General features: G+C 61.1%; 1 protein-coding gene across 1 annotated transcript in view; it reads left to right on the top strand.

The window, feature by feature from the left end:
- Positions 1-12255, top strand: part of CARD11 (caspase recruitment domain family member 11) — a gene marked incomplete at its 3' end in the record, with an annotated part of 109763 nt that extends 97508 nt beyond the window's left edge. The window contains exons 15-25 of the mRNA XM_082856216.1: positions 547-679; positions 1252-1453; positions 1876-2002; positions 4176-4416; positions 5046-5142; positions 5514-5609; positions 7130-7265; positions 8040-8219; positions 8520-8644; positions 10050-10165; positions 12051-12255. Coding sequence (XP_082712342.1) covers positions 547-679; positions 1252-1453; positions 1876-2002; positions 4176-4416; positions 5046-5142; positions 5514-5609; positions 7130-7265; positions 8040-8219; positions 8520-8644; positions 10050-10165; positions 12051-12255 — 1658 coding nt within the window. The remainder of the gene's footprint in view (positions 1-546; positions 680-1251; positions 1454-1875; positions 2003-4175; positions 4417-5045; positions 5143-5513; positions 5610-7129; positions 7266-8039; positions 8220-8519; positions 8645-10049; positions 10166-12050) is intronic.
- Positions 12256-14020: the final 1765 nt, after the last annotated feature.

Here is a 14020-nt window from a genome sequence, read left to right as displayed (position 1 = left end):
GCCGTCCAGAGCGTTTTGCAGTGTCGGGACAAATTCTCTCTGCAGAGAAGCCTTTGTTATCAGCCCAGAGCAGGGCTTGCAGATCTCCCGTCCCAGCGGCCTGAGCTGTGCAGGGTGGGCGTCTTTCCCTAGGGGGCTCGGGGTTCCGCCGAGTTGGGAGGAGTGGGGGCTTCCTTACTCCGTCCACACGCTGGTCCTGCAGCCCCGCCCCAGACCCACAGAGGCGGTAGATGGTGGCTAGACCTGAGGTCCCCAGATGAAACTTTGGACCCCGATTCCAAAGCAGAGCCAGTGCCTGCTAATGGCGGCGCCTTTCCAGGTTCCCCCTGGAGGCGGGGGAGTGGCTCTGAAGGAGAGGATGCCGGGACTGGGCCCTATACCCCTAGGGCCTCCGGGACCCGCTGACTGACGCTGCTCCCTCATCCGGGGAGGGGGGAGGATTTGCCAGGAGGCAGAAAGGGAGGAGCCGCCTCGGCCACGTCAGGAAGGCCGCGGGCCGCCCTCCCTCCTGCTCGGGGGCCTGAAGCGTCCGTTACGCCTTCGCAGATGACAGCCACGAGCGGTTCCCCTTCGGACCGCCCTCCACCCACTCCTCCTCTTCCTCGCACCAGTCTGAGGGCCTGGACGCCTACGACCTGGAGCAGGTCAACCTCATGTTTAGGAAGTTCTCTCTAGAAAGGTACCGAGGTCACGGGAGAGGGGAGGCTGGGCTGAGGGGCGGGGATGAGGTGAAGGCTGCTCTCCCCTCGATCCCCTGCAAAGGGGCTCGTCCACAGCACCCGTATTCTAGAATCAGAGCCTGGGAATCATAGTGTCCCAAAGTCAGAAATCACTACCCCTGACCCCCAGCCAGGCCCATGTAGGAAGGGGCCTGCCCGGGGCCACACAGCCCGGCAGAGGCAAGGAACGGGACTCTCATGTCAGACCGGCCCCGGGCCCCAGCCGTGACTCCCCGAAGCCCGGTGGGCTGTGCCCACGCAGCCTTCCCGGGGTGCGAGGAGGGGCCGGCAGCCCTTGCACCCGATGCAAGCAGCCGGGGCGTGTGTGACCTCCGTCTCCCGGTGGCAGTGTCTCCCGGGGCCCCTGCTTCTGGCGTGTGCTGTGACAGCAGGAGCCGGTCGCCAGCCCTCTCCTAAGGTGGCCGCTGCCGTGACTCCCCGGGGACGCTGCAGCCCAGGCCCCGCTCTCTGGGCGTCCCGGCCGGGAGTCCTAGCTACAGCTGCCTAACCTCCGTCTTATCTCCCGACGCAGACCCTTCCGGCCGTCTGTCACGTCCCTGGGGCACGTGCGGGGCCCCGGGCCCGCGGTGCAGCACACCACGCTGAGCGGCGACAGCCTCATCTCCCAGCTCACGCTGCTTGGGGGCAACGCGCGCGGGAGCTTCGTCCACGCGGTCAAGCCGGGCTCCCTGGCCGAGAAGGCCGGCCTCCGCGAGGGCTACCAGCTGCTGCTGGTGAGGGGCTGGGCGCTGGGGGAGGCAGCAGTTCTGGTTCCTCTGCACATCTGCTGCTGACGGCGCAGGGACCCGCACCCCCAAACCTGCATTAAGCTGCGATTCCCGGCCAGGAGGAGGGGTTGCCAGGGGGCGGGCCTGTCAGCTCCTCCCTGGAAGCCCCTCCCCGGGCCCTCCTCTCCACGACTCTTCGCTCGTGTTCCTAGAGCCTGTGCACGCGCACACGCGCGCACACGTGCTCCGGGCGGCGGGCGGGAGGCACGTGAACCCCGTTTAAGGGCGATGCTTTCTTCCCTCAGCAGCGCTGAGCTGGTCTTTGTTGAGGAGAGGTGCTTTTGTTCCCCGGCGGGGCAGTCTCACCCCCGCAGCTCCGCTCGCCTCGCCGTGGAGCCCGAGCAGGACAATGTGTCTTTGATATCTAGCTAGAAGGCTGCGTCAAAGGCGAGAAGCAGAGCGTCCCCTTGGAGACGTGCACGAAGGAGGAGGTGCACTGGACCGTCCAGAGGTGCAGTGGGCCCGTCACACTGCACTACAAGGTCAACCAGGAAGGTGAAGACCCCAGGCGGGGCGGGCGGTCCCTCCCCTTGCTCATCTGCTCGTCAGGAGGACTGAGGGGGCAGGTGTGGGGCGGGAAGGGCGGGCGCGCTGACACACGTGGGCACACACCTGCCCTGGCGCGCGCGGGCTCTGCCTCACTCACGGTGGAGGCGGCACGTCCAGCCGCGAGCGGACTGCGCGGCCAGCTCCCCGCGCTCTCTGCGACGCTGAGCCACACCGCGGCCAGGCCATCTGCTGCAGGACAGCCGGGCCTCACCCGCTTCTCATCTGGCCCCCCAGCAGCTTTTTCAGGGTGTCTCCTCTTGCTCGACCCAGACTCCTAGGCAGCGTCTTCCTCTCCCTAACTCTGAGTTCTCGTTCTCACCTCTGGGGTTTCTTTGCATGATTATCTCTGCAGCTGGATCTTATTTTTAACCAGCAGGGGCTCATGAATGTTTCCGCAGAGCATAAATAGCTGCTCTCTCCCTAGCGGTTCCCCACTGCCGCCTGCTCGTCCGTGCTCCTTCCCGGCAGTGCCCGGTCAGTGCGGAAGTAATGATGCCCTGTCCCCAGACACAGGGCACAGCCTTCTCCTCCTGCAGGAGGGCTCCCCGCCTCTGCCAGGCCGGCATCCCAGCCCAGCAGGAAGTCTCCGGGCGCTGCCCTGCCACCAGCCCCGGTGCCGTAGAACCCGGTACGAGCAGAGCCCCCTGGCTTTGTGTAGCAGCAGCCCTGCGTCTGGAATTCAGCGGAAGAAGGGTTCCCTCTGGCAGGATCCTGTCTGTAGGGCCTTTCCTCCCGGGTGGTGGAGCCCTCTGATGGTGATTGGTGTTAACCCCGCCCAGGTGGGTGGGAAGGGCCCAGCCGGGAATCCCGTCTCGCCGTGTTCAGACAGGCCCGCTGGCTCAAGTCTCCCTGGTGTGCGAGGTGTCGCCTGTGAGACATAGCATTTGAGGAACTGTTTCTGGGCCTGGCGATGAGGACTGTTGTAGCTTCCACTGTGTTACGGCTGTCTGCGTGTGGAGCTGATTTCAGGATTTATATTATGGATTTATGTCTTGGACGTTTGCTGAAAGTTACTGCATTTATTGTGTTCATAGCTTTATGCCCTGCTTCCTTCCAAAAGGAGTCATAAAATTTCACACTAAAGGGCAATGGTGTTAACTACGGTTAAAACATGTGCCGTGGTCCTACCGCCTTGGAAAACCGTTTGGCGGTATCTCCTAAAGCTGAACGTATACACAGTGACTTAGTAATTCCACTTCTGTGAATACATCCAAGAGAAATGAGTACGTACGTCCACAAAGGTGTAAGAGTGTTCGTAGCAGAGGTGTCCGTAGTAGCTGGAAACAGGACAAATGTGCACACCAGAGAAAGGATAAATCAGCACCACGTGGAAGGAATACTCCACAGCAATGAAAAAGAACACACCGGACTTTGCGGTGGTTGGGACTTCTCCTTCCAGTGTGGCGGGGTGTGGGTTCGATCCCTGGTTGGGGAGCTGGGATCCCACATGCCTCGTGGCCAACGAGCGGAAACATGAAACAGAGGCAATATACAATGGGGACTTTGAAAACGGTCCACACCAAAAAAAAAAAAAAGAACACACGATGCTACGTTGCAGCATCGCGGTTGAAGCTCACAGGCGTGACGTGCAGTGAATGTCAGACACATTCTGGCAGAAGAGCACGTACCGTCTGCTTCCACGCATATGAAGCGAGGCAGAGCTCACCTGGGCTGCTGGCAGTCAGCACAGAGGTTACCCCTGCAGGGTTCTGACATGGCATGAGGGAAGGTTCTGAGTGGTGGTTACCCAGGTCTAGACATTTGTGAACATCCATCGTGCGGAATGCTTAAGGGTGATGGGGTTTACTGCATGTAAGTTACCTATCAATCAAAGACAAAAAGTAAAACACAAGCACCATGTATCGGTAGGGAGGGACATGGAGATCGCAGCAGAGGTCCTAGATTTGCTGCTACTTGGCACAACATTTTGCTCTGAGCTTCTTGGCAGCCAAGACAGAGAAAGCCATCAGTGACTCAGCTGCTCACTCATCGGGGAGGACAGACGTTTCCCTAACCACGCCCCCGTGATGGGAGGACTGCATCACAGGGGTGTCATCCGCGGGGAGCCCAGGAGTGGGAGGCCCTTCACCGATGGGTTTTGCGTCTTCTCCTTCCACAGGGTACCGGAAGCTGCTGAAGGACATGGAGGAGGGCCTGATCACGTCGGGGGACTCCTTCTACATCCGGCTCAACCTGAACATTTCCAGCCAGCTGGACGCCTGCTCCATGTCCCTGAAGTGCGATGACGTCGTGCACGTCCGTGACACCATGTACCAGGACAAGCACGAGTGGCTGTGTGCGCGGGTCGACCCCTTCACGGACCACGACCTGGACACGGGCACCATCCCCAGCTACAGCCGGTGAGGCCGCGGGGGCCGTGCAGCTCGGCAGAGGGGCTCACGGCGGGGAGCCTTTGCCTGCCGACCGGTGACCGCCCCCCATTCCCTCCTCCTCTTTGAAGCCCCCCAGGAATGTTGCTCTCTTAAATCCCGTTGCTTCACTATATCCCAGAGCGCCGTCTTTCCATCATTACTGGACAGCTTAGAGCCTGAGTTTATGCTTCCTGTGTTCGACGGTCATCTTTTCCGTCGCCCATCTCCCCAACGTCGTTCTGTAATTATACAGCAGTAGCCGCTGAGGGCCCCTGGTTAGACGCCCCGGGCATCTATAAAGCATCCACAGACTCTGACTCTGCTGCCCAGGCCAGCCCTGCAAGGCCAGCCTCAGTAGACCCAATTTACAGATGAGGAAACCGAGGCTCAGAGAAGTTAAGCGACTTTGCCCCAGTACCAAGATGAGTCAGTGCCAGAGGCAGGATTCAAGCCCAGATGCTCAGTGCCCAGTCCCTCCCTCGTGTACCCCTGGGGCTCAGAGCTCACACCCTGCGTAGAGCCCCCTGCCCGGGCCAGGCCCCCCGCTGGCTTCCCCAGGCTCGGCCCTGGGGTCTCTCCAACCCCTGAGGCTCTGCCTTCCCCTCTCACCTCCCCAGAGCCCAGCAGCTCCTCCTGGTCAAGCTGCAGCGCCTGATGCACCGGGGCAGCCGGGAGGAGGTGGACACGGCCCACCACACCCTGAGGGCCCTCCGGGTAGGTCACCCAGCACCCCGCCGGCTTCACACCACCTCCCGGGCCCTTTTTGGAGGGGATCCCGAGTGGGAGCCATCCACCTCCGTGGGATGGTGGATTGCAGGGAACCGGGCTCCTTAGGGCCACCCCCTCCAGAAGGAGCCCCACCTCTGCACCCTCCCCAGCTGCGGTGCACGCTCCCCTCGGCCGGCTCCGGTCGTTGTTGGAACAAGTCCCGAGGCCCCCCTCACCCCCTGAGCTTGCTCCCCTGTCAGCAGTGCTTTGATCCACGACGGGATCCCCGTGAGCACAGAGCGGGGCTGGGAGCCGTCCCCCGTGCTGAGCGGCGTCAGTATGCCGGCGGGTCTGACCGGTTGATAAACTGATTTCAGAACACCCTGCAGCCCGAAGAACCACTTCCCGCTGCGGACCCCCGGGTCAGCCCCCGCCTCTCACGAGCGAGTTTCCTTTTCGGCCAGCTCCTTCAGGTAAAGCTCTCGGAGCGCCTGCTGACCTGCAGCCACGTTTTGCCGCAGCCCTGCCCTCTCCCTACCGAGAAGAGGAGGCTGTATCAGAACAGCAGTGCTCTGTGTTTGTCCCCCGCTTGCAGCTTTTCACGGCACCTTACATCTTCCGTCCCATTTTATCCTCACAGTGACAGGTCGCTAGACAGTCTGCGCCTGTTGGAAGCAAACCTCACTTTCATAAAAGACTTGAGCAAACTTAGGGCTAAAAGAAACTTAAACATCTTAGTTGCTCAAATATTAATGGAAAAGTGAGGAGAGGAAAACAAACATTCCAGATATCCAGGTCCTCAGGTTGCGCATTAAATTTGCCTCTGAGCATCCTAGCAGCCAGGGAAGAAAGGGAAACCCAGCAGAGTCTTTATATCTTGCCTGGTGCCAAAACGTTTTAGCTCTTTGGAAGCAGGAAAAATGTTTCCCTTGTGCTTGATTCTAAGAGGTTTTTTTTCTTTTTCTCTTTGGCACGGATCGTTATACGAGGAACACTGAACAGCCTCGTGGGTGATGTGTTCAGAAGTGATTTCACATAAACGCAGAAGCATTCCATGCGGCCTTTTTCTCTATCACCAGTTCACAAAAGCTGAGAGTACTATTAAGATGTCGCCCCGCAAGGATGTTCCCGTGTTGGCTCTGTGCTAATTAGGCCCCAGCAGAGCTAGTGTGTCACTCCGCTGCTCCATCCTAACGTTGGAACATGGGAAACCCAGAGAAATGGTTCACAGTGTGGCCCTAAAACCCAGGTAGAGGCAAACAGGTAGCAGAAAGACACTTACGGAGGTGGAAGGGAACCCTGGTGAAGTCCGAGGCACCCCTGACAGCAGGACCACGTGAGACCACACTTTTTTGTGCCCACACGTCACGCATGAGTCCAAAACCCTGAGTTTTTGGGTGACTTACGCGAAGGCCGGTTAACAACGGAGCAGGGCTGACATCCCAGCTCCCTGGACTTTCCTCCCTGCAGAGGGAGGGCATGGAGAGTCTCAAAGTAGCCCAGGGAGTATGGTGTCCACCGCTGGGCATCCCCTTCCGCCCTCCAGGGCTCAACTCCGAATGGTAGAAGGGCGCAGGCACTGCCCCGGAAGACTCGGGGTTGCCGAGGCAGGGGGTGAAGTCACCTGCACCCCCCGCCGGGTGGGCCGTTTTGGGGCGGCCAGGGGTCTTCCACAGCCAGAGCGCTCCAGGCCTCACAGTGCCTTGGATCCCCTAGATGTGGGTGGGGTTGCAGGGGGGCTCCGTTGAGGGCCTGCTTGGGACCAGCCCTCTGGCAGCTGACGCCCCGCCGGGGAAGAGAGCGTGAGCCTCTGTGCGCCTCCTTGTCTGCTGGCGGCGCCCAGACAGCTGAAGAGCTCGCGCCACCTGCCAGGGGCCGCCTGTGTCGAGAGGGGGCGTGACTGACCCAGGCGCCCGGGGCGGAGCCCGGATCTGAACGGAGGTCTCCCGAGCCCGGGTTACGCCTTCCTCCACCCCCACCCCTCTGTCCGCAGTTCGTCAGCAGGTCCGAGAACAAGTACAAAAGGATGAACAGCCACGAGCGCGTGCGCATCGTCGCGGGGAGCCCGCGGGGGAGCCTGGCCCGGTCCTCGCTGGACGCCACGAAGCTCCTGACGGAGAAGCAGGAAGGTGTGGTGCCGCCCACGCAGCCCCTCCCCCCGCCCCACGCACGCGCGGCGGCCTCGGGTCTGGGCGGGCCGCGGGGGCCCCGAGCGGGGGGCTGGGGCGTCTGCTTCCTCCAGAGCAAGGGTAGCGCCTGGGGAGGAGCTGGCCGGGAGGACCGCCAGCCGCCGGGCGCATCCTGCCAAGTTCCCGCGACCGCCGCCCGCCGTGCTGGGTTGGAGCCCAGACGCCCGTGTTATTTGGAGCTGTCTGCTGGGAGGCGTTTGCCTACTGATTCTACCCCCGCTGGGCACCGGCCGCCATTTATCGCGAAGCCAGCGAGGGGCCTCCCGGTGCGCAGTCCCCTGCGGAAGGCCCTGCGGCGGCGAGCAAGCCCTCCCAGCGCCACGCTGGCCCCGGCGCTGATGGTGACGAGGGCCAGGGCGCCTCTCCACTCCAGCCTCAGCCCCGGCCCCCCCGGACAGCTTAGCACCTGGAGTGTGTTGCGCGCTTCGTGCCGGCGCCTCCTGGCCTGTGAGCAGGGACGTCTCCCTGGCCCGGCACTGTTGGCCCAGCTGCCAGAACAGGGCCCGGTCCACGGGTCACTCCGTAAACTCGCCTGGACGGCGGAAGGGCGTCCCGGGCCGCCGGCTGGCGTCGATTTGTGCGGCGGGCCTTGAGAACTAGCCCCCGTGTGTCCCTTCCCCACTCCCAAATGGCTTTCAAGGCCCCATGGAGCCGCGAGGGCACCTGGGCTGCCCCTGCCCCAGGCGGTACCAGCCCTTCCCTGTCCCCTCGCAGAGCTGGACCCCGAGAGCGAGCTGGGCAAGAACCTCAGCCTGATCCCCTACAGCCTGGTGCGCGCCTTCTACTGCGAGCGCCGCCGGCCCGTCCTCTTCACGCCCACCATGCTGGCCAAGGCGCTGGTGCAGAAGCTGCTCAACTCGGGGGGCGCGATGGAGTTCACCATGTGCAAGCCGGGTGAGCCCCCCGCTGCAGGCTGCCCTCCTTTCCCCTCCCCCGCCGCCTGCATGAGGGCCTCAGGGGCCGACGGAAGGGTGTGGACGGCTGGCTGCCGTGGGGACTGTAAAGTGGACCCTGACCTTGCCCGCAGTTGAGAAGCCACGGGGTCTAGTGGAGGAGACGAGACTCACTGCCACGTGGCCAGAAAGGGATCAGACGTGCAGCGCTGTCGAGCCCGGGAAGCAGGGCGGGGCCTGGACGGGACAGTCGGCCCGGGACCACCTGTGCCGTCCTCAGGACTGGTCCCTCTCCCCGCAGATGTTGTCACGAGAGACGAGTTCCTCAGAAAGCAGAAGACAGAGACCATCATCTACTCCCGAGAGAAGAACCCCAACTCCTTTGAATGTGTCGTTCCCGCCCACATCGAGGCTGTGGCGGCCAAGGTGAGGCCAGCTGGAGGCGGACAGGGCTTGTGAGCCGCCTGCGCCATGGAGAGGGCGATGCTCTCACCTCGCCGCGGGTGCACCTCCTTCCTCTCTGCCTCTACCACGTGCTCACGTCTCCAAGCCCTGTCCTGCGGGGTTGGAGGAACCTCCTCTGTTTCTGATGGCTTCCTGGTGGTGGTCCTCTGGTCCGCGTCGTTCAGGCATGTGTGCGCGCCTGGCGGTGATAACAGGGGCCAGAGATAGCGAGCAGGAGGGCGACAGGCACCGTGTTCGCCAAGTGGGGGAAGTGGACCATCAGAAGGCTTCTCGGCAGTGATGCAGAAAAGGCGTCTGCACGCAGTTTGGAGTCTGCTGGAGCCAGGCTTTGAGACCCTGGCCGGCCCTGAGCGTGGAGTTCTTCCTCGCTCCAGGGCTGGATGAAGGTGGGGCTCTCGGCCCACGAGGATGGTCACGGCCCCGGAGTCTGGCACGGTGACCTGGGGGACAGCAAGAGCAGGAGTCCAGCCGGAGATTCCGAACTTGCCGCCCAGCCCATGGTCACTCCCGCCCCCTCCCGTGTCGTCACACGGATCGAAGCACGGGCAGAGCTGTCAGCCCGCCGTGAAGCGTTTGTTGGGTGTTAAAGCTTAGGGAATCGTGACAGTTGGAGCCGACGGACAGTGAGTGGGCAGGGCTGGAGCTGACTGCGAAGGGGTTCCCATCCAGGAATCCGTGCTGTTAGAAATCCAGCAGTGGCTCTGCTGGCGAGACAGAGGAGCGGTGACCGGGGGCGCAGGGGCCTGGGGCTGGCCATCTCTGCCACTGGACCTGGGTGCTGGTTCCACCGGCACGTTCACTTTGTGAAAATCACTGAGCTGCAGGCTTAGGAGCACGTGCGCTTTTCTATATTCTAGTTCTGTCTCAGTGCAGAGATTTAAGTGGCAAAACAGGGATCGTCCTTCTTCAGAAACGACGCGTTCTCAGGCCCCGGGGAGTCGTGCTTGAGAGCCTTACGTCCTCCCCGGAGCATCCGGCCGCCTCACCCTCCCTGTGTTTTCCACCCACCCCGTCCTAGTACCCAGAGCGCCTCGCAGGCAGAATAGAGGAGCAGGCGTTCTCCACACTGACGTGGGTTTTTATTAAGACTCACGCACACTGCCTGATTCACCCCGGGCTGGGTGCCGGGGCTCTGCCAGCACCCGTCCCTGTGCGGGGAGAGCCAGGTGTCCGGACGGGGGGCCTTGTCTCTCAGAGGTTGGGTTCTGCCTGGCTCGTTCTCTGGTTCAGCGGGGGGCACGCGGGGCTGTCTCGCCCCCGGCTCTGTCCCGTGGAGCCAGACCCTGCCCGGTGGACCCGCCCCAGGCACCCACACAGGCCGAGGAGGCAATGGGCCCCCGCCGACCGCCGGCCACTGTGTCTGCAGAACAAGCACTGTCTGCTGGAGGCCGGGATCAGCTGCACCAGGGACCTGATCAAGTCCCGCATCTACCCCATCGTGCTCTTCATCCGGGTGTCGGAGAAGAACATCAAGAAGTTCAGGTAGGGCTCCGGGACCCCCCGCAGGGGCCCTAAAGCACCCCTGCGCTCCCCGACCTCACCAAGCCTCTGCGGCTCCCGCCAAGAACAGCTGGCTGTGTTGGGCCCACCCCCTCCCCCGAGCATCCCTTTAGTGAACCTTATCGAAGGGCAGTCCCCGGTCCAGGGGGACATGGCCCTGACCCCTCCAGCGATGGAAACAGTAACACACGCACGCACACACGCGCGCGCGCGCAAAACGCGTCCAGGAGGATGGGTGCCGGGAGGGATGGGGGCGCCCTGGGACCCAGGTGGTCCGGGAAGCCAGCATTGGAGCAGGACCCACCACGGCGAGGCCGGGCAGGTGCAGAGGGCACAGCTGGCGCCCAGACCCCCAGGTGGGGGATGGCCCAGAGGAGGCCAGTGTGCTGGGCAGAGCGGTGAGAGGTGACTGGGGCCGAAGGGGGTCCAGACCACACCAGGCCGTGTCGGCCACGGAAGGATGTGACGTCTCCTGAGTGAGACGGGAGCTACTGACGGTCTTGAGGAGTGACTTCATCTAATAAGGGATGTAAAGGCCCCGCTGGCTGCCGCGTTGAGACACAGGCGTCGTGACGACCCACACGAGGGGCAGTGATGCTGGGACCACATCCTGTCTGGTGGGCGATGAGGAAAGGTCCGATTCTGGGTCCGTGTGCAAGGTCGGGCCTGTGTGATTGTTGAAGGGTTAGCGGTAAGGTTTGCTAGGAAAAGGAAATCGGGGTGATGCTGAGGTGGGGGAGGGGCGTGGCCCGCCTGTCCCGTGACACCATCTCTGATCCCCACCCTTCCTTGCAACACGGCTGCAGCTGACACTGAGAGAGGTCAGGCCACTCCATTCTCTCCGCAAATATTTACCGAGCGCGCCTGTTGAGTGTCAGGCCCGGGACTCCACGAGTGAGCAAAGGAGCGCAGAGTCCCCACCTCACCACCTCCCACACGTTAGGACGGCTGCTGTCCAGAACGCAGAAACTCACACCTGTTGGCCCAGATGGGGAGAAATTGGAGCCCTTGCGCACTGCTGGTTGGGAACGTAAAAGGGTGCAGCTGCTGCGGAAAACTGTAAGGAGTTTCCTCAAAAAATTAAAGTAGAACTACCACGCGATCCGGAAGCCACACTTGTCGGTCTCTACTCAAAAGAATTCAGAGCAGGGTCTCCAAGAGGTATTTGCGCAGCCATGTTCACAGCGGCATCACTCACAGTAGCCGAAAGGCAGAAGCAACCCAAGTGTCCACTGACAGATAAATGGATAAACAAAACGTGGTCCATCCCTACGGGAGAATATGATTCTGCCTTAAAAAGGAAGGAGACTGACACATGGTGAAACATGGCCGGACCTTGAGGACATGATGCTCAGTGAAACAAGCCAGACACAGAAGGACAGACACTGTGCACTTCCACTTCTTCGAGCTCCCTGGGGGGGGTCAGATGCACAGAGGCAGACAGTGGAGGGGTGGGTGCCAGGGGTTGAGAGGCAGGGGGAAGTGATCGTTTAATGGGTCGAGTTTCAGTTTTGCAAGACGAGAAAGTTAAGGAGATGGACGCACTTCGCTGCGAATAACTTACCACTGCTGAGATGTACACTTACAAGTGGTCAGGATGGGAAATTTTATTTTACGTGTACTTTACCACAATTAAAAAGACTTTAAAGTCCCCACCTTTTAGGATTCCCTAAGGAACAGAATAAAAGGGGACAGTGCGTAAGGTGCTAAGTGGTAGAGGCTATGGAGAAACAAAGCGGGGAAGGCAGCGTCGGTAGGGTGCCCGGGTGGGGGTGGGGGCGGGGGCAGCACGGGGTGGTCCCACAGCTCGGGTCCGCCCAGCCAAGCCACGCCCCTGTGCGTCTCCCTCGCCCTTCCTCGCCCGCAGGAAGATGCTGTCCCGGCCGGAGACGGAGGAGGAGTTCCTGCGCCTGTGCCGGCTGAAGGAGAAGGAGCTGGAGGCCCTGCCGTGCCTCTACGCCAGCGTGGAGGCGGACATGTGGGGCAGCGTGGAGGAGCTGCTCCGCGTCATTAAAGACAAGATCGGGGACGAGCAGCGCAAGACCGTCTGGGTGGACGAGGACCAGCTGTGAGGCGGGGCCACCGCTGAGTCCCAACGGGACTCGGGAGGGGGGTCCGAATCCCGCGGGGCCACGCCGAGGGGCGAGGGGCGGCCTGCTGCCTAGACGGCCTGGGGGGCTCAGTCCTCCCGTTGAGGGAGAAGGGAGACCCTCCAGGGAGCCCCCCGGGGGCAGATGCTGGTCGGGAGGGAGCAGGGAGCGGTCCACTCCACCCAGGGCTGACCTGCTGAGTCGGCCAGCCCTGCAGGCGTGAGTCGGGAGACAGGACCCCACGAAGGACACAGAGCCAGGTCGGAGGCCAGCGGCCCCTGGAAGCCGGAACAGCAGTTGAATGTCACGCGTGGAATAGGTGTGCTGCCCGTAGGGAGGGGACCTGAAAGCCAGGCATCCCGCAGCCCTCGGGACACAGGATATGCGCATTCCCAGGCAGAGGGGGAGGGGTGCCCTGCTGTTGTTTCTCGTGCATTAAAATTTCTCCAATTCCTTGTTTTCAACCAATTGTTTAATAGTTTGCAGAGGCTCTCAGCTCTTGCACCCTTCCTCACCTACAAACCCCTCCCAGCGAGCTCAGTTCAGGCCCCGTGTCATACGCAGGGTGAAGGTAGGGTGACCGTGCACCCCAGTTTTCCCAGGACAGGCCTGATTTACAGCACCCGCTCTAAGATGCTTCCTGATTTGGATGATAAATTGTATCGTCACCCTGGGAAGGGCCCCCCCCCCCCCACCTTTCATGGGCTGCCGGGAAGGTCTCACTGTCTACACTCCTGCATCCCCTGGCGGCAGCCGCAGGCTAGGCCCTCCTGACCCAGCTCCCCCGCACGTGTGCTCAGGCTCTCTGTGCAGGTAGCATCCTACGTGATGCAGCCTTGCTCCATCTTTCAGTTCAGGAAGCAGCACGTGGTCCAAGGCCCTCCGGTGGGCTTACTGCCCACGGCCCAGGAGCCACACTCCCTCCACAGCACACAGCAAAGGCTTTATGGGTTCTAGAACCATTCTTCTTCTTGACCCTCTCAATGCAAACTTCCTGAGTACAGACCCGACAGGCACAGCCAAACCAGGCCAGCTCCAGCCTGGCACCATGGCGAGTACTCATTCAGCAGCCGGTAGGTGGCAGGCTGGGGTTCAGACCTAGGTCTGTGTGTTCATGGGAGTTGTGGGAGCGACTGCTCGTTGATAATCCACGTCTACACTGCCTTTCTCACCAACCGAATCCTGGTTTTCTCCTGGGAAACCACGCGCACAGCTAAAAGACCATAGTCCCCAGCCTCCCTGGCAGCAAGAGTGATCAAAGAAATGGAAGGCAAGGTCCAGGGTAGAGACAAACAGCCCTTCCTCCCGTTTCCTGCCTAAAATACAGACGTGATGGCTGGATCTCCTGCAGTCATTTTGGATCTTGAGGTGCCCTTGAAGAGGGAAACCCTACACGGAGGATGGTGGAACAGAAAGCCAGAGTCACTGATGACACTTTGCAGCCCGGGACTGGCGCTGGGGTTTCTTTTACATGAGACTGAAATAAATTTTTATCTTGTATTAAATGGTTGTTATTTTGGTTCTCAGTTACTTGCAGCCTCAAGCAATTCTTAACAGACATAGTTTTGAATTGCTTTATGGTTTCAGATACCATGGACATGAGTTGATGACCCTCTGGTAGGTTTTATTGAAGATATGAATTATTAATAAAAGAACTCTTAACAAATACCTCATCCTAAAACAATAGTGTGTGTCCTGTAGCAGTTTCTAGCATTTCAACTCTTAGAAATTGCATCAGCACCACAGA

The sequence above is a fragment of the Leucopleurus acutus genome (assembly GCF_964270905.1).
Source record: "Leucopleurus acutus genome assembly, chromosome: 16".
Lineage (NCBI taxonomy): Eukaryota > Metazoa > Chordata > Mammalia > Artiodactyla > Delphinidae > Leucopleurus > Leucopleurus acutus.
The sequence above is the reverse complement of the archived record's forward strand: the minus strand, read 5'-3'. Positions and strand labels throughout refer to the sequence as shown.